This window comes from Camelus bactrianus, chromosome 6, assembly GCF_048773025.1.
Source record: "Camelus bactrianus isolate YW-2024 breed Bactrian camel chromosome 6, ASM4877302v1, whole genome shotgun sequence".
In the NCBI taxonomy this organism is placed as follows: Eukaryota; Metazoa; Chordata; class Mammalia; order Artiodactyla; family Camelidae; genus Camelus; species Camelus bactrianus.
The window spans coordinates 79,866,568-79,886,351 of NC_133544.1; the positions used below are offsets into that span (position 1 = coordinate 79,866,568).

General features: G+C 34.1%; 1 protein-coding gene across 4 annotated transcripts in view; it reads right to left on the reverse strand.

The window, feature by feature from the left end:
- Nucleotides 1-19,784, reverse strand: part of SPPL2A (signal peptide peptidase like 2A) — a 41,838-nt gene that overhangs the window by 14,741 nt on the left and 7,313 nt on the right. Inside the window, exons 2-12 of one of the 4 annotated variants that reach the window (XM_074366118.1) lie at nt 14,104-14,223; nt 13,593-13,775; nt 13,034-13,123; nt 12,414-12,547; nt 8,691-8,842; nt 6,148-6,244; nt 5,609-5,710; nt 4,532-4,613; nt 3,868-3,942; nt 556-612; nt 306-359 (exon numbers count right to left, since the gene is read on the reverse strand). In XM_074366118.1, coding sequence (XP_074222219.1) covers nt 306-359; nt 556-612; nt 3,868-3,942; nt 4,532-4,613; nt 5,609-5,710; nt 6,148-6,244; nt 8,691-8,842; nt 12,414-12,547; nt 13,034-13,123; nt 13,593-13,775; nt 14,104-14,223 — 1,146 coding nt within the window. The remainder of the gene's footprint in view (nt 1-305; nt 360-555; nt 613-3,867; nt 3,943-4,531; nt 4,614-5,608; nt 5,711-6,147; nt 6,245-8,690; nt 8,843-12,413; nt 12,548-13,033; nt 13,124-13,592; nt 13,776-14,103; nt 14,224-19,784) is intronic. The other 3 variants (XM_074366120.1, XM_074366119.1, XM_074366121.1) reach the window with 3 other exon arrangements.

Below are 19,784 nucleotides of genomic sequence, written 5' to 3' on the forward strand. Positions count from 1 at the left end.
GACCATAAATTAGACATATATATATATGTATATATATATACTCAATGCGTAGAAAGCCTGAAAGAAATAGATATGTAGTTTTGGAAAAACAAAACCCAGCACACATGTAGGGTTAACAGTACTAACCCAGTATCCCCACATCTAACCTTTGTTTTCCCCATTTTACCAAAAATAGGACTCAGGCCTTGAAATAGTTTTTTGTTTTGTTTTGTTTTTGAAATCTGGAGTCTTTCCCCCAAAGAAGAATCTTGTCTCAGAGGGTATGATTTAAAGTCCAATGAACGTATCTGAAATACAATCCTTACTTTCTCATGGGGAGCTGAGGGTTGAGCAGTGGCTTCCACCAAGTTTCCATCATTCTAGGATGAAACCCAAGTCAATAGGTATTTAATAATTTAGAATAACTAATAAAAGGGCTATTATTTTGTGAGAAATAAAGTTTTACAATACCTTAACATGCACTACATGACCAATGAATTACACAGGAAAGCAAAATTATTAACCGGACACACATATAAACACCGGCAGCCGTTTGTATTTGACTGCCACCCCTACCTTTTCATTATTTCCAAAGGGTCCAGCTGCAAGTTCAACCATGATACTCTCGCCATTCTAAAATTGAGAAGAAAGGTGAAAGAAATTCTTCAGTTAGTTAGAGGGAACAATCTGCCAGTATTTAAGAATTATTTGACCCCATGGCTTATGACCTACAGTAAGCTGATGAAAAATGGACTATAGACTGCTTTTTTCCTAAAACAATCTCTGTAGCTAACAAAAGTTGGAGTCACCTCAAACCAATTTCACCTAGCACCTAGCTGCTCCACTTCATCAGAGCTCAACAATTATCAGAAAATGACAGATAGATCACACAAAGGTTATTCAGCTGAAGGTTCGAGCACTGATTTGTACTGACAACTAATACCTAGCATTTCTAATGGGCTACAAATTTTAAGTGCTTTCACTTATGTCTTATACTATGTGTCTGTAATCATTTTTTAGCAATAACAGTGAATAGGGACACAAGAAGTATTGAAAATTTTTTATATTTAGATTTGTAATAAATATTGGTAACTTTATTTGAATAAATAAACATCTGACCTTCTGGCCACTCACCACAATAACAATGAAGACAAACTTGAAAAAAGCCCAGCCCTAAAGAACCTGAGAAGCTTCTCTAGCCTGATTCTTGTCCAATTTCAGCCCTGCCTGCTTTTTATGCCCCAATCAAAACATTAACCTTAGCTGAACTTTTCCTTGTGTATGCCTAAGGTGTTTTTATATGGACTACGTGAGAAGTTCATTAAAAAGTTCTTTCCTGATAGCCTCGTCTGTTGAGGAGGGAGAAACATTTTGACGTAGCAAGCTAAGACAGCATGAGCACCCATCTTACGTGTCATGTGATGATAAATATATGCCCCAGACAGGTGGCAGGAAGCTAAACACATCCTGAATTTTAGAAAGACTTGATTGATTAATTATTAATATTTTCCATGTGGGTGGGGTACATTGGAGAAATTACTTGAGTATTTTTAAGAGGACTTCACTGATACCTGAGCTGAGCAGAAAGAAGGATAAAATCCCTAGCTACAGAAATCTTTTCCTCATGTTAAGCTTCAGGTTACAGAAAGGTTAAATCACAGGAGTTTATGAAAATAAACTAATATTAAATATAGTTCCTTACAGCAACTTCCCATAATACAATTCAATTTCCAGATAAAGAGTTCATTTTGGTTCAGTTTCTAATTGTTATTTAAAACATTTAACTGAAGATCATCACTGACATCCTTTCATACATTCAAAGATTTCTGAGTAACTACTATTTGCAAGATACTACACAAAATACGGTGATGGATGAAAAAAAATGAAGACAAGCTCTTATTCCCTGTACTTCTACTTCTATAGCCACCTGCCCTGCTCACTCATTAAACGTTTACTAATACCAAGATCAAGAACATGTTTAGAATGTCCAATATTTAATCTTTGAAATTTTCAGTGAAAAACAAAAATTCATAAATCATGTAATATCTGATTTTCATTTTGAGTTACCTACCAAAGTAAGATCTATAGCTTAAAAAAAAAAAAAAACAAATCAGACTGAGAAGAAGGTGTTAAAATAAATCTACAACAGTGAACTCCAAAGAGCACTTCAATCTTTTCCACTGGATCAAATTACTAGAAATCACATTCCTAGTCAGTGGGAACTAAGACAGAAAAAAAGAAGATGAAAAATTTCCTAAGCACAGAAGAAAGAGGACTCAAAGACATCTTTATTATTACCATACATACTTTAAAATTCTGAAACTTTTTATGTGTAGGGAATGGAAACAGTTTGCTGGCAGACATGTTTGGCATTTATAAAGTGATACTAGTATTAAAACAGAATGGAAGAATTATATTTTAAAAGAGCTTAGTTATAGTTTAAAGCTATATCCACTGTGTAATATGTGTGTCATATGCTATGACTACATGTGGCTTTTAGAGATGCTTTCATTATGAGATCTCTGATGGAACAACTTATAGAGACATTTTTCTGAACCAAATAAATTGATACAAGCTAGAACAGCTTTAGATATAACTTTAAAAAATGCTATAGTAAATTAACTTTTTCTGTTAGAGTCCACAATACTACTACCATGCTTTTTTTAGGTTACTAGTACAAATGAAGTCAGTGAGCCAGATGGCTCATCATTAAAGCACAGAAAGGTGCTAGTAAAATGGTTCGGGTGGCTGTAATTTGGGACAACTAACTAACTAACTACATTTGTTACCTAGTTGCAATGTTAGCTCCCCCATGGGGTACATGTTTCTCTTACGTCATTACGGCAAATACCAGAAATGCAGAGATTTCACAGATAGTAGGGGCTAAAGAATAAAGAACTACTGGGGGGAAAAGCAGTGATTATAATATCAAATTAAATATAGAGTGACAAAGGATAAGGAAATGATACAAAGTTAACAAAGCAAGACTCAAAGTGGGGAAAGTTGAAGAATCAAGCAATAATAATATATTCATGAGACAGGAACAGGGACAAAGTAGAAAAACTGGGCAAATAATGAAGGACTACTACACTCGTCCAGCACTTCTCCCTTACTCTAAGAACAGCACCATGATTTTACTGAGGAGCTAGTGGCACCGCGGGGAAGAGATGATCTGGGAGCTTCCAGTTGCTATTATTTTAACCTTATGGAAAAACCCACTCTGAGACAATGAACAGATGGACAGAAGCGGAAAGTGAGAGCACATGTCCCTGGGTCTAGGTTCTCCTGAGGCCAGGCCCCCCCTGGCCTTTGCACATATACTGGATAGATGGGTCTTCTTTCATATAGAAAGGGTAGGTTGGGTGCTGGCAGTTGCAACCAAAAGAATTCTACTGATGGAAAGGGAGAATGGAATGCCAGCAATCACTCAGCTGATTAGGAAACTGAGGGCCAAGTGACTAAGCCCAGGGTTGCAAGGTTAGAGAGCTACACTTTAGGTCTTCAGATTTTCAGTGTGGTGCTCTTTTTTAGTTTCAAACTATGGTTACAGAAATAAAAGTAGCAATAACACATTTCTATTCTTTTTGCTGTCTATACTGTCTACAGCAAATATTTATTACTCTATAATAAGAAAAGTTACTTTAAAATGGGTAGCAAGAAGATTTATAGACATTCTCATGTTTACATCAATCAGGAGATATTTTTTATTTAGCAGAATGGCCTAAAGGCTTGAAAATATCCCCTATTAAAAGGCCAATTTCAATGACAATTCTCTTAAGAGAATTAGAACTCACTCAATGGTAAATATTTGTAAAACCAGAACTCTAAGAGCATGTTTAAGAGCTTCATCTTTTAGCATGTTTCTCACGGATTTCAAAAATATCATACCTTTGTGATGAATGGTGTTATGAAAACAAAAAATACATCATAGAGGAGGAGAAGGCCTAGAAGTATCACACATGACTGTTGAAGGAAGAAACAAATTTAAAGGTCAAACTTCCTATATCTAAATTAAGAGACATTATTTTATAAGTACAAATAAATACGTGAACATACATTTAAACACTATTTTTAAGGGATTTAATGTTTATTACTATTTGTAGTTTTATTCTACAAGTCATATTAAAACTTATCTCCTTTAACCCATTCTTTTAAAAAAAAATCACTGAATCAAAGAAATGTTCTTCCCTGATATCTAGTCTCGTATGGATTTTATGAATTTGGCATATTATATAAATGACTAAGAATACTTTAGCTAGCAAATCGGGGGTTGCCTGGGTCTGGGGTTTAGGACTGATTGCTAAAGGGTACGATAGAGTTTTTGAAGAGATAAGAAATATTCTATAATTGAGATGGTGGTTACAAAGTTATATATTTATAAAATTTCAATAATCTGTACATTTAAAATGGGTATATTTTATTATATGTAAGTTATACCTTAATAAAGTTGTTTTAAAAAGAAAAAATTAACTAACGTATTACAAATCAACTATACTTCAATTTAAGAAAAAAGAAGCGAAAAAATTATTTTAGCTAGCGTAGTATACTTTACCTTGAAGTTGGGTAACTTCAATGTTTTAATTAAATTCAAACAGAAAGCAATCCCCAAGATATCCTGCAAAATCCAAGCCCACCTAAAATCAAAAGAAGTTACTCTATTGCTTTACTCTGTTATTTTTAGATGGAACTTTTCAAAAGAAACAGATCACTAAAGTAACTCTGTTCAATTGCTAAGATTTAAATAACTTAATCAATTATTAAGCAGCAATTATGACAACCAAAAAAACCTCTCATACTCCCCATATTTAGTAATTTACTGTCCTAGTAGAAAAACAAATACCACTCTGCCAAGAAAATGCTGAAAGGCTACCTCAGAAGAACATACGTCAGACGCAAGTGCATCATTTATCCTTAATCTTTGGATTTATGTATGTCTCTTTTTAGAAAGGTAGCTCATAACAAAGGATATTATTGTTAATATACATCTAGACAGTTAAAGCATAAAGAAATGAGAACTATAAGAAACTGACATGAATAATTATCAATTGATTATCATACCTGAAGCAGCCTAAAATTATATGAACTTTGCTCCCAAACTTTAGGCCATTAAACCCTTTTGGGTTTTAATAATTTTATTAAGAAACTGTTAAATTTTTTTTCTGGTTCTCCTTCCTACAAATGGACAGATTCCTGTATATTTTCCTATATTTCCTTCTTCTTCTATGAAAGATAGCATACTTTAGATATTCTTCTACACTTTGCTATTTTCACTTAAAAATATATCCTGGAAGTCACTGCATATTAATTCACAGAGAGAGAGAGGCTCTTCTTCATTCTTAACAGCTGCATTGCACTCCTCCGTGTAGCCATACCACAATTAAGTACATTTCTGAAGCCTATTTCAGCTTAGATGTTTAAATCTTAATTCATATTTCCTTCTTTAGACAACCTCAAATCCATGAGCACAAGATCTGTTTATTTAAGAATTTATTTAGCTTGTTTCAAGACTATGGTGTTTTGGGAAAAAGTAAAAAAATCCATCATAATCATAATGAATAATTAGCAAGGCAAGATATAAAATAATCCACCCTTTGTCTAATCTAAAAGCAAATACAATGAGTACTCATACCTATCTTCATTTCGAAATACAGCCCAAACAACAGCTATTGCTATGCACAGTCCAGAGAGAAAAATAAGTCTCACTTCAATGCTTTTGCCACGACACACTATCCTAAAAAACAGATTGAAATAGGTTAATTTACCCTATAGATGAAATACAATGTTCACTTAATATGACAAATGAACAAAGTTACAAGAAAGCTATTGAAATACCAATTTAAAAGTCTTGATTTTAAGTACAACAAGTGATAGACAATAAAATATTTATCAGTTAGATTAATCAGTAGAACCATGATGATAAAAATGCTCTATACCTATGCTGTCCAATACAGTGGTCACTAGCCACATGTGGTTATTTGGCACTTGAAATGTGGCTAATGACACTGAGCAAATGAATTTTTAATTTTATTTACTTTTAAAATTAATTTAAATTTAAATAGCAATGTGTATATTGCTCTGCGCAGGTTTAAAATAACACTCCTACTTCTCCTTGTGTTGTTTTAAGTTACAAATACCAACATTGTAGGCTTCCTCATAAGAGATACATACGTGCATTGTCCACATGGTATCTTACGAATTAGGGCAGCAAGACAGTTGTACAGACTCATCGCTGATGCTATGCAGAAAATTGCTATCATAACATAAACTAGAAAAAAACAAGACACTAAATTATATGAGAACAAAAGGAAATATGATAAGAAAATATTTATAAGATCAATATTAATTATTTGGCTTTCTTATGGGATTATATTTTCAATGCAACTACCAGACTCTAATCTGAATTGGTTACTAAGCTGAAAATACTCAGATCTTGAGTTTTAAGAGTGGGTATTTTATGTGTTGCTTTAGTTCCCTTACATACTGATAGGATTGCTTAAGGGGCTAAACCTGGCTCTACATTTTCAATAATTCAGTGATTCAAACTCACATGTTTATGAAAGATGTCTATGAAGTGAGCTATAGACATGTGTGAGTATTTAATTTAAATGTAACAAGTGGAAGAATTAGTAAACCATTATAAATGCTTTGTAAAATGCAGCTTACAGATGAAAACTAACACCTATGTTAACCATGTTATCTATATTTTCCTATGGTGGAATTTGTCTCTAATAACTTGACTTGTGGCAAAACCAAATCCATTTAAACAAATCTCTTTGTCAAGATAGACTAAGGTAGTTAAAATTCACAAATGTTTTTCTATATTACCTATACTTATTTGAGAATTATTTAAAATTAAAAACATTTGATCTCTCTGTTGTTAAAAAGGGGGAGAAATTATTGTACTCTTTATTGTACTCTAAAATAAAAGTATTTGTTTTCTGAACTTTCTCAAAATATCACAATGGAAATACAAATTTTACCTGAATTTTGCAAATTCCACTAGATTTCAGAAAACTGTAACTCTGTTCTTCAGGTGAGAAAAGAGAGTAAACGGAAATAGTAAATCAGGGATAGTCACTTCCTAATTGGTGAGCTTGGACAAATTACTTTTTCACTAGCTTATTATTTGTTATTTTAATTATTGGATATATATATATGTAATCTGAGTAGTAAGATAGACAGTCAAAGATTGCCAAATTGAGTTTGGGGAGTCATCTACCAACAGCTTCCAACCCAAGTTTTAAAATTCTAGTGGAAATCATGCTCAGGAGGCCCTAACAGAGTTTTAAGGTGTCTCATTCAATGTCAGGCTATATCAAAGAAAATGATTAGGCATGATAATTTGGTTAATATAACTATCCTTAGGTAGTTTCTTGAGTATGACTTAGCCTAAAGTGGTAAGGAGAAACTTAGTAATTTAGTACGTTAGATACATTAAGAAATGGCAGCAATTTAACCATAAGCAACCATTTGAAGGTACACTAGATCTTGCAATTTATACACCGTTGTCAGAGTCACAATTAGATCCCATGTCCTGGGATAACCATGAGGTTTGATGATCTTCCTTTTACATTGAAAATTATAAACAGGGTCAACTTTTTAAATAGCAATGAGTTTAAGGAAATTTCTTACCAAAACATGCTTTAAGAGTAAAGAACAAAAATCTCTTTTTTCTATCAAAGGCCATGAAATATATCAACTAGGGGTCAGACACAAATAAATGAAGGCTGAGAATTAAATCAGAAAAACTAGCTGCGCAATGACGACATAATACAAAATCACCCTAGTGTCAACCCTCCCAGCAACAGACCAAAATATGAGTGATACTCAAAGAATAATTTTTTCCTAATTGAAAATATATGCCACAGGTATAGTTTTAAAATTGCTGCCATAGGACAGGAGAAGTTGAACAATAAGCTAAAACGAACCTTAGGGCCTCAGTTTTCTAGTCCAGAAAATTATACTAATATTCTCTAAATAAGCACTGTAGCCTGTGGTAGTTCTTACGAAGGGTTTTTGCTAGTTCTCACCAGGCACACTCTCCTTTTCCCTGGTCTCCCTCCTCTTTTTGCTGAGCGTTGGCCACAGATGGCAAATTTCCATCCTATTAGACCACTAAGAAGACTGTCCAAGGGATGGGCAAGCCATTATCTTTACCTTCTTAAAGGAAAAATGATCAGTTATTCTCTAGACCACAGACAAGTACCTGTGTGTCTTCAGATGTAGTGTGGTCTTAACTGTTTATACAAGCAAAATAAAATTTAAGCAGTACAAAACCTTGAATTGCAAACTGACAAAAAGGACAAACCACACTCTGGGGGTAAGCAGAAACAATAAATTAGTAATGTGAATAATCTTCCATTTCATGTAACTAAATATAGCCACCAAGAAGTCCTTAGACTGCTGCCTAGATACTGGGCTATCATGCTTTATCTGCAAAGAGGGAAACTTAGGGACAACAGCAATTCTTTCAAGTCATCCATGAAGAAGTGTTCTTATCTAAAGACACACTATATTTTTAATCAGAATATTTTTTTACCCCAGAGTAATGGGAACCTAATACTTCTGATAGTTTAAAAAGTTAACATCACTTTTTAATTATTCACTTAAGTTTTCCAGGTAGAATGTCTTAAAGGAAAAAAAAAAAATCTGGCGAAGTAAATGAAAAGACTGTATGCTAAAAGGAGCAAATACAAAATATGACTTCTTACCCAACCATTTGTAGAAGAAATAAAGTAAGACCATCATAATACAGCAGATGACCACAAATATTATAACTGTTAGAGGACTAAAAGTAAAATATTCTTCCTTCTTTCTCTTCATTTCTCTGTCTTCAGTGTTCATCACTGCCTTCATGCTTTCCCTGCATAAATATACACAGGAAGTTAAGCAAAACTCTGCCAAGTACAGTTTTTTAAAAATCTATCTCTAACACTGACTTAAATTAGTTTATTACAAAGTAATATACTTTAAAAAAAAACTGCATACCAAAAATAATTTTTTAATCTGGAAACTCCCTATAGTTCTAGTCTCCAGAGTTGATCTGTTATTAACCACTAACTTTTGAAACAGCATTTTTTTTCCTGGAAGCGGAACTGTTAAAACAGATGACATTTACTATATAAATAAATTAATGTTTATGGATGTTTATATTATCTAATTTGGAAACTATACTGACATAATAAGTTTCAAATGATAACCAATTCTTTTTCACACTTAATGTTACCAACTTACAGATAGTAAAGTACTTTTGAAATTAGCTTCTTCTAAATGTAAACATTAAATTCTTCTACCAAACAGCCAAGAATTTACGACATATCTGTTTGGTGCCCATCAATGTATTATGAAGGATTCAAAAGAACTTCAACACATAGCTTTGTCCTCCCTTGATTTAAGATAGCAAAACATTGTTTCTATTTCTCCTAACAACCCATGCTGGGTTACCCAGCTAATAAAAGGCAAACACAGAAGTTGAAGAGGAAAGAGTCACAAGTGTCCTCTGTGGAGCAGTCTTTGTTCTTTCACCTTGTTTTCTCTCCCAGTTACACAGAATCCACTTGATACTTTTCTGGTTCCAGTCTCCTCAACTCTGGTCTACCAAACTCTGTTCCCTTTTTTTATATCCTGACCCTTTTTTTTACCAGGTCTGGGCTCAATACAAACTTTAGGTTAAAAAAAGACTTATTTCTATCAAACTGTACATTCGCCAAACTTCTTATTTACCAACCTGCTACTTTCTTATTAGAAAACTGCTGATTGGGATGATCACTATTCTAGGCATCTGCGACTCTAGGGAGGCTGCCTGGGAAAAGAGCAGGGAGAGAGTTTGAGGAGAGACACACAGTACCTCCCTGACATGTGGAGCTGGATGACAGGGCATTAACAGAAGTTTCATGAAAGTGGTATCTGAGTGGGAAAATGTGCCAACATTTGGTATCTATCATTGCAAACAGATACATTTAAAGACATTTTCATCATAACACACATAAAAGTCATGATAATAAAAAAGTTACATATTCATATTAAGTGTACTAAAAAGCATCAGATAATTTCTTGAGGGGAAACATGTATCAGACTTACTTCATGTTAAAATAATACAATTCATCTTTTAAAAAAACTGTACTCTTAAATCAGCTCAATAGCCATATGCAACAGGAAGCTAAGCTTTCTTTCATGCCATCTTGAATTTCTGAAGCTTGAGGACCAGCGATCTCGTTATAATAAGATTTTAACTCTCCACTGGAAAGTCTTTATATGGAACCAAAGCATTTTTCCCTTTTGCACATAGTACATTGTTCATTTGGCAGATAATTCTGGGTTATGAGGTCCTGTTCTGGCAAATTTTCCCTCCCCTAAGTCTTACTCTCTTTTCCCTTCTCTTTCAGTCTCTCTTTACTTGCTAAATAAGTCCTTGTGTTATTTTTGTTTAATTAGATATAACTGACATATAACACTGTATTAGTTTCAGGTGTACAACACAATGATTTGCTATTTGTACATACCACAAAATGATCACTGCAATAAGTCTAGTTCACATCTACTGCCACACAGCTAAACAAGTTTTTTTCTTGTGACGAGAACTTTTAAGATCTATTCTTTTAGCAACTTTCAAATATACACTACAGAATTATTAACTATTATCACCATATTTCATTACATCACCAGGACTTATTTATAATTGGAATTTTGTGCCTTTTGAGCACCTTCACCCATTTTGCTCACATTCCACCTTCCTACCTCTGGTAACCACCAATCTATTCTCTGTATGTATGAGTCTGGTTTTTTTTTTAGATTTCACACATAAATGAGATCATTTGGTATTTGTCTGACTTATTTCACTTAGCATAATGCCATCAAAATCCAGCCATGTTGTTGCAAGTGGTTTTTATGTTCTCAATAATTCTACTTTTTATGAAACTTTTTCCATTTTATCACTGATTATCATCGCTCTCTTTCTCTATACTGTCACCCGCCTCATCCCCAAATACATACAAACACTTAGTTATTTCTGTCTTTAGATAATCAGTCACCTCAATTTCAAAATCCACAATCCCTCATGTAAAGGACATCTACTCTCCCAATTGGTTACTGATGGCAACATACTGTTTTTGCCCATCACCATGTTTTATGAACAAAATAACTTATATGTTCTCATCTTCAACTTTCCTGAAGAAGAGGCTGCCCTGACGTGCATGTGACGCTTGCCATGCTAACTCAAAGTGTCAAACATGGGCCAGAAAAATCACTCAGGAGCTTGTTCAAAATGCAGAATCTGGGCACCCATCCCAAGACTGCTAAAACTGAATTTTCATTTTAATGAGATTTCGGTTTGTATGCACCTGACAGTTTGGGAAGCATTACTCTACAGAAGAAACAATTTACACAGTAATGGAAGTATAGTGAGAATCTATATTAAATGGGAAAATGTTTTCAATGAGTCAGTAGTTTTGGGGAAATTTATTTATAAAGTTTCACCATAAAATCTAGAAAATGATTTTGGAGATCTAAGATACTATGTTTCATAAAGATTAATAATGAAGGAAAAACAATGCTTACTCATGTGAAAACATGTGCCTAATGCATGTTGAAATGTGTTTTCCAAATTTGTAAAACATTTAAAGCTCAATACTCCAGGTTTAACGCTTGTCAAACCGTAAGATTTCTCTCTTAATATAAGTCAATCAAATTTTAGTATTTTAAGAAATTAGAAATAAGCTTATTATCTTCATTTAGCTTCAAATAAGCCCCTTTTAATGGAACCTACAGATCAATTTATAAAGTGAATACATTTTTTTTACACATAAAATAATATGCTCTGAGTATGATTTTTCACTCAGAGTTATAAATGTGAACTGATCCTTTTAAACTATATTGCCCATTGTAATCTAAAGCCAAAGGTACATAACTGTAAAAAGATTGGGTTTAGGTTGCTATTAAATAGAGAAACCCAAATTTTATGTACATTTGGAATTTCTATATTTAAATTAAAATATGGACACGCTTAATTAATATCCTTAGAATTCCTAAAGCATTAAACAGAATGGTGAGGTCACACTGTAATGACTCAATTCAGGAGGAGCTGAAAGACTCCCCAGCTTCTCTTGTTTATTTTCTTCCAATTCAAATAAATAGGCACATTAGGATGTTAGTTACCTTCACATTTTCTGAGAGAGATAATTAAACAGTTTAATTTAAAAGAGTCTTTGATGGAATTTCACCGTTTCCGCGCCAGCAGAACTGGAGGAGCCTATGACTCGCTTCTTCTCAATGAGGAGTTAAATGACCGATATGAGGACAAACTTGCAATCTAATCTAATCAGCACTATATTCCGGAAACAATTAGAATTTTAAATGTAGTTACATGATAAAATGATTACCAAACAATAATTTTTTACCCATTTTTCTTAAAAACACTACAGTTTAATTAAACTTACAATTCAATTAGTCCACTCCAATATCCTCCTAATGCCACAGTGAACACAGAAATCACAAAAATTACCACCATAGTATAGTCAAAGTTAGGCCACGAAGGAGAATACATTTTCACAGTAACATTATCTCCGAGAGTCTGAAAAGCAAAATAATAGTAAATACAGTGTTTTCTTTTTACTACAGCATATGGCAGCAATATTCCAATGTCATTCTGGAATGGACACTATACACAAGACAGTCAACAATACTGGAACTATTGACAAGATACTGTGGTCTCTTGTCAAAATCATGAGGCTGTGCTTTGGTTTATTAGATCTTGAAAGTGCAGCATTGAACACAATCACATTTTGTTCAGGGATTTAAAGTTAAGATAAATGATATGAAACAAAGATTTTTAAAAGGAATCCAAACAGAACTATCCTTTCTAAAGTCAGTGCTCTGAAACACTTTGTGCTAAATGGGAGAGGAGGTTGAGGGGGATGAATACTTTCCAAATAAAGATACGATAGGCTTTTATAACTTCTTGTTAGCAAATGAAGCAGATATAATCTAAATAAAATATCAAGGATTAAAAAAGTTGTACTATTTATAAACTTTGTCAAATATATAATTACTAATTTACCTGCATCATATCTTTAAAGTCTTTGTGGTTTATAAAAGCAATCAGTATTTTCACATCCTGAAATTCAGATTTGTTCCCTGAGGGAGGAAACTAAAAGAAAAAAATATTATGAAAACTTAGGAATGACTAGTGTGTTTACAAAATAAAACATAAATAATTCCATTAAATATAAATGTTACATTTAAGTTATAAAACAAAGTTTCATGGGTTCTTTCTTACTATTATAGTACAAATTCTCAAATTGGAATGATTTTAGCATAAACTTAAACTGATATTTTACGTACATACACAAACAGAGGTATGTCATATATATGTATGTGCAACACACACACACACACACACATTGTTCCTAACATAGTCTTGTCTACTTTAGGAATGAAAAAGAAACAACAAAAATTTCCAATTAAATGCTCAACATAACCAGAATGTTTATTTGAAAAGAATCCTACTATCAGATTATTCAAAATTCAGCCCCTAAACCACACACAGAGAATAGTTTAATTCCTCTAAAATTTGATACCCTGAACTCAAAAGAAGTAATCATAATTTTATAACTTACTAGGACACTGTTATTGGCAACCAACAAAGCTTCAGCACCTCCTGTTTGTGCAATTCTGGCTTTTTCAAGAAAATGGCAGGTTCCCCACTGTACCACAACTGCTTTATTCTTTATTCCATCAGGAGGAATATCAGAAAGGTTGCACAGTGTTGTGGTAGTCAGATTCATCAAACTAATGGAAGACTGGAAAGAAGAAATGCCTTTAACATGATAAATATCATATGTCACCCTAAATACATTCAGTAATGAAGTATTAACACTGGTTTAATACAACGTTCTTTCAAATTAGAAATATTTTATGACAATCAGGTTTTGAGGAAGTATTTTTTAAAAATCCACTAACTTGTTTTTCCCACGGAGAGAAAACTACTTAAGCAAGAAGAATAAAATTATTATGTATTAACCACAATATATTACAACTAGTTTACACAGAAAAATACTCATTCTCATTATTCAATATTTTTGTTTACAAATCATTCCATTTTTAGAATAGAAGCTGTGGTTTACTTACTGCATTTTCTAGGGTACTTGGAAGAGCTGTCCAGTGAGGGTTATACAGCATGCAGTAGTCCTTAGATGGTGAAGGCCTGCCATTTCCAGACGCGTGCAGAATTGCTTCCTGAGCAGCTGCCTAGGGCGTGAACAATAATTTTCACAGTGACAATAACTTGGCTTGCCAAGAACTAAGGATTTTAATAAAGCTATTTATATAAAGGTTTGACCACATTTCCTTAAGGAGGAAGGTCTTCCAATGAATTAATTTCTTCTTGTTTGAGGAAATACTGAAACTATACGCATTTGCCCGGAACTGTAAGGAAGATAAATCACTCTCTTACAGACCCTTGTTATAAGGGCCATATCCCAGGGAGGAATCTTGCATGATGTGACAACTGCAGTACTCCCTTTACAGCCTGAAACTTCCCAATCTCTTATCAGTTATTACTCTATTGCTTATATTCTATAAAAGAAAATGCCCCTGAAATCCCTCAACCTGTCTTCCTTCCATATTCTATGAGTAACTAGGGTAAGTAAGTAAATAAATAAAAGGTACACCAGTATTTCTAAGTGCTCTCTTTGGAAAAAAAACCACAGAAACCGGAAATCTCAAGTTTTTAAGACCCTGCAACTGCTTATTCAAATAGACCAATCCAGAATTTAAAGTCAGGAAAAAGAAGAACTAGAAAACTGTCCTTTCCTTGTGCCTCATTCCCCACTACCTGGAAAGAAAAGGGGGTGGGAGGTGGGAGTGGAGCCTAGGAAATGAAACATTCTAAGATAATTAGAAAACCACTCCACATCACAGTTCCCCTCAGACTTGGATCAATCCAGCTCCTTCCTCTCTCCTCCTCTGAGAAAATCTTGCACTACAACATAAGGGGGAAAAAGGATTGCTTGGCAGATAAAGGTAGTGTACTAAGCCTCTACCACAACGCATGCATTAGGCTGAGGCACATGAAATTGCTGTTATTTGACCATTTTTGAACTATAAAATTTCAGACAAGTCAATCTAAATGTCTAAAGAGTACAGAAATGTTCTAATTCATGCTCTCTTACTTAAAATCTCCCTTGAATATTTCACTAGAAGGCTTTCTGGCATACTTGGGGCTTCATGAGCTTATGCACCTAGGCAAGTGTAGGGGATTCTCGAAACATGCCATCAGATTACAGAAAATAGTTACATAAGGAAATTATCTGTAGAAAAAAAGAAATGTAGTCTTCATTTAGCTATATGCTTGGTGGCTGTGAATGGATTCTGACAGCAGATGTGAACGAATATGTTAAATTTTTACTGTACACCAAACTATTTTTATGTTATAAACAAACTATACAAATTCAACAAAGTACATTTAGGCTACCACCATACATTTATCTGATTCATTATCACCATTTTACAAATGAGGGCTCTGAGACTCAGAGAAGTCACTAATATAACCTACCTAGGTCATATAGTATAACACCCACAGTTCTAACTACAGAAGGGAATCCTGCGGATAATTGCGAGGGTTGATTAGATTTAGGCCAAACATTTTTGAAAGAATACTTTGTAAGTGAGTTGGGTACTTCTTACTGCATCCAATGAAATGGCACATTATCAGGATGTCCTGCCTTAGTGATGCTGAGTTTGATTATTTGGTTAACACAGTAACTGCAGGATTCCTCCAGTGTAAAGTTAAATAAATATATTTTCCCCTTGTGATTGGTGAGTAATCTGTAGCATCATGTGAACAGTTCAACAACCTCTCACCTAGTATTTCATGACTGATGATGCTGATGACCCATACCTGAATTTAATTTTACAGATTATGTTGGGGGTTGTGAACTGGTGAATGTTTCTTCATACTGTCAATCCTCTACATTTATCAGCTAGTATTCTTTAAAAAAGAGATTTACTCTCTCCCTCTTCCACCTTTTGTTTAGTATTACTAGAGATCCACTGATTTTTAAAAATTCAACATAGTTGCAATTACCATTATTTTTATGAGGTTCAAACTGTCCCAAATTTGGCCAGGAGAACCTCTTCCAGCTTGCTCTTTGTATCCTTTTGACAAGACCTCATTAGTCTTTGAGGATTTCCTTGTCTCTAGGCTGACTTTACCCTTTACCTGCCACAGATTGGAATCCATCAATCTACTAAGCTCCTTTTGGAGAGGAATGTATTTAGATCAGGATTTGGGTTTTAACCATGCACACTGCTGCTGAAGTGATACAACCTTTATAATAGACAACTGGCAATATCAATCAAGCTTTTTAATACAAATAATCCTCTGATTCATATCCTACAGATGTATTACACAAATGCACAAAGATAAATGTACAGGGATATTCACTGTAATATTATCCAATATTATTATAGCAACAAAAAAAATCAACATCTTCCACAGATACGGATCCATTACATTACGGTACACATAGTACCCAGCAATTACAAAGAAAGAACTAGATCTACCTGTAGAAACAGATGTTCATAGTGAGAAAAGCAAGTTCCAGAAAGATATTTATAGTGTATCCTATTTTTATTAAAAAAAAAAAAAGACCAACCCTCAAAGCTTCCTATCTGTAGCTGTATATTTACATGAACTTGAAGAAGGATGTGGAGAGAGACATAGCAGCAAAACAGCAGAAAGTAGAGTTCCCACATATCCCCTTATCACACACATGCATAACCTCCCCCAGTCTCCACTGTTAACCTTTGTTACAATCAATGAAGCTACACTGACAATTCACTACCACCCAAAGTCTACAGTTTACATTTAGAATTCACTCCTGGTATTGCACATTTTATAAGTTCTGACAAATGTATAATGACATGTATCCACCATTACAGTATCACATGGAATACGAAATAGTTTTATTGCCCTAAAAATCCTCTGTGTTCTACCTATTTGGTTTCTTTTTGAGGTGATGTAAATGTTTTAAAATTGACTGTAGTAATGGCTGCACATATCTGTAAATATACTAAAAGCCACTGAATTGTACACTTTAAATGGGTGAATTTTATGTTATGTGAATTATACCTCAACAAAGCTGTCCTCCCCAAAGAAACACTAAACAAGAAGTTATAGTCTTACTGGGAAGATTAAAAACAAACATGAAATAGATACTCACAAACAGAATATGATTAAAGTCAGAGTCTCTAGTAAAAACTTTAGTAGTTTCTAGGGTGTTAGAAATGCAAATTCTTGGGCTCTATTCCAGACCTACTGAATCAGAAACTCTGGGTAGTTTATTTATTTTTATTAAAATATAATTGATTTACAATATTGTGTTAGTTTCAGGTGTACAGCAAAGTGATTGGGTTCTACATATGTATATACCTACATTCTTTTTTAAAAATTCTTTCCCATTATAGTTTATTTTGAGATACTGAATATAGTTCCCTGTGCTAAATAATAAATCCTATCAGTTTTATATATGGCAGTGTGCATCTGTTAATCCCATCCTTCCAACTTACCCCTCCCTTCCTCTTCAGTAATCATAAGCTTGTTTACTATGTCTATGAGTGTATTTCTGCTTTGTAAATAAGTTCATTTGTACTGGTTTTTAGATTCCACATATAAGTGATATATGATATTTGTCTTTGATTTACTTCACTTAGGATGACAATCTCTAGGTCCATCCATGTTGCTACAAATGGTACTATTTCATTCTTTTTTATGGCTGAGTAGTATTCCTCTCTCTGTGTGTGTGTCTATATATATAGACACATACCACATCTTCTTTATCCAGTCATCTGTTGATGGATGCTTAGGTTCCTTCCATGTCTTGGCAATTGTAAATAGTGCTGCTATGAACACTGGGGTGCATGTATCTTTTTGAATTAGTTTTCACTTTTTCCAAATATATACTGAGGAGTGGAATTGCTGGATCATATGGTAATTTTATTTTTAGTTTTTTAAGAAAACTCCACACTGTTTTCCGTAGTGGCTGCACCAATTTAAACTCCCAACAGCGTAGGAAGGTTCCTTTTTCTCCACATCCTCTCTAGCATTTATTATTTGTAGACATTTTGATGATGGCCCTTCTAACTGGTGTGAGGAGACACCTCATTGTATCTGTTTATATTTTCAACCAATAATTAAAATATTTTCTCTTAGTAAGAAGCTTAGTATCAAGAACATGAAGGGATTTGGGGATAACATAATCTAGTCCTTTCATTCTACAGCTCAGTCAGGTCCAAAATGATCACAATGAAGTGGTCTCAGGGGCCAGAATTAGAATTGAGCTCTCTAAAACCCAGACCAGCAATCTTTCAAATCTGCTATCATTTCAAGTTCCTTCATGCAGCTGGACACCCCAAGCACCTCTTAGTACCCAACCATCCCCCTCCAGTTTTAATATTAGTCACATATAGCTCTACATTAGCTGCTAACTCCTTCTCTATGATACTGGGCATGCGTCTCCTACCACCACTCAAATTCCTCTAATAACCATTAGTTCCTCCCACATTCTTAATACCACAAACTCTAAGTCCTTTCCTTATACTCTTCTAAATACCCCCACTTCTAGGACTCTAGAGCTTCATGGACTTCCTTTCCTTATGATGACTGCTCCTTATTGCTCATCCCAAATTCTTCCTCTTAACGACAGTCCCAATAACCACTGGTAGTGAAATCAAGCGTTCTCCACAACCATCAAATCATCAGCCTCACACCAGTGCCTTCATATTCTGCATCTTACTTGATCCTCACATACAAGTTTACTAGCCCAAGGTGTGAAGCAGCACTTCTTTTTTTTCTGATTCAAATTTACCTCACATAAAACTTCATGGGATGCCTGTTGTTAATGAACATTTCCTAATTTACCTTATTCAGATCACCTGATTTCAATCATATTCCATATAATCCCATTAATATTGATGTTTAAGTTTATCTTAATGTTATAGTTGCCTATTCCTTTGATCATTTTTCTCCTATATACTTTGCAGTATGACAAGTGTTAAATGATGAGTGAAAAGTCTGAAAAAGAACTATAATGATGTACACTATACTCACATCCTTGCAGGTGTACCATCTCCCCATTTTCCCAGACCAATCAGCCCTTAAACAAAGGGACATGTAAAAAGCTTTATTTCATCAGCCTGCTCACACCGTAACAGTCCTGCACCGACCTTCATGTCCCTATCTTTTGGGGCTACTTCCCTGCTTTATACTCCAGTCCTCTGGTAGTTCCAATCATGGGTATTTGAATTCCTGGCCTCTGTTCAAATAGCCTCCTGATGCTGACTCACCAGCCTAACATTAACCTAGGAAACAGGCCTTTCTACTCCTGTCCAAGCTAATAGTACAGTTAGCATATTCTTCCTTGGTTCACATATTTGGTTTGTCTGTATTCTACCCTTCTTTCTCCTTCAAAAGGTATCTGCTAATATTGGATCTACTTTCCAAATATAAGTTCTTCACATATTCCTTCTGAAAATAACAATTCTCTAGATAAAATTTTACCTAACATACTATCCTCTACTCTGTATCCATGCCATCCTTTGAGTCTACCAGGATTCTGTATCTTGGTCCATTTTTACCTGATCAAGATTGAGCTCTGCATAATGCAATGTTAATCTTTACCCATGTATATATTTCCTTAAAAAACCTTAACAGATTAGTCAAGCATGGTTCTTTTTCCCTAGAGATTATGCTCAGTAATTTTGGCAGTAATTTCTTTTTTTTTTCTTTTCCATTATGGTTTATTACAGGA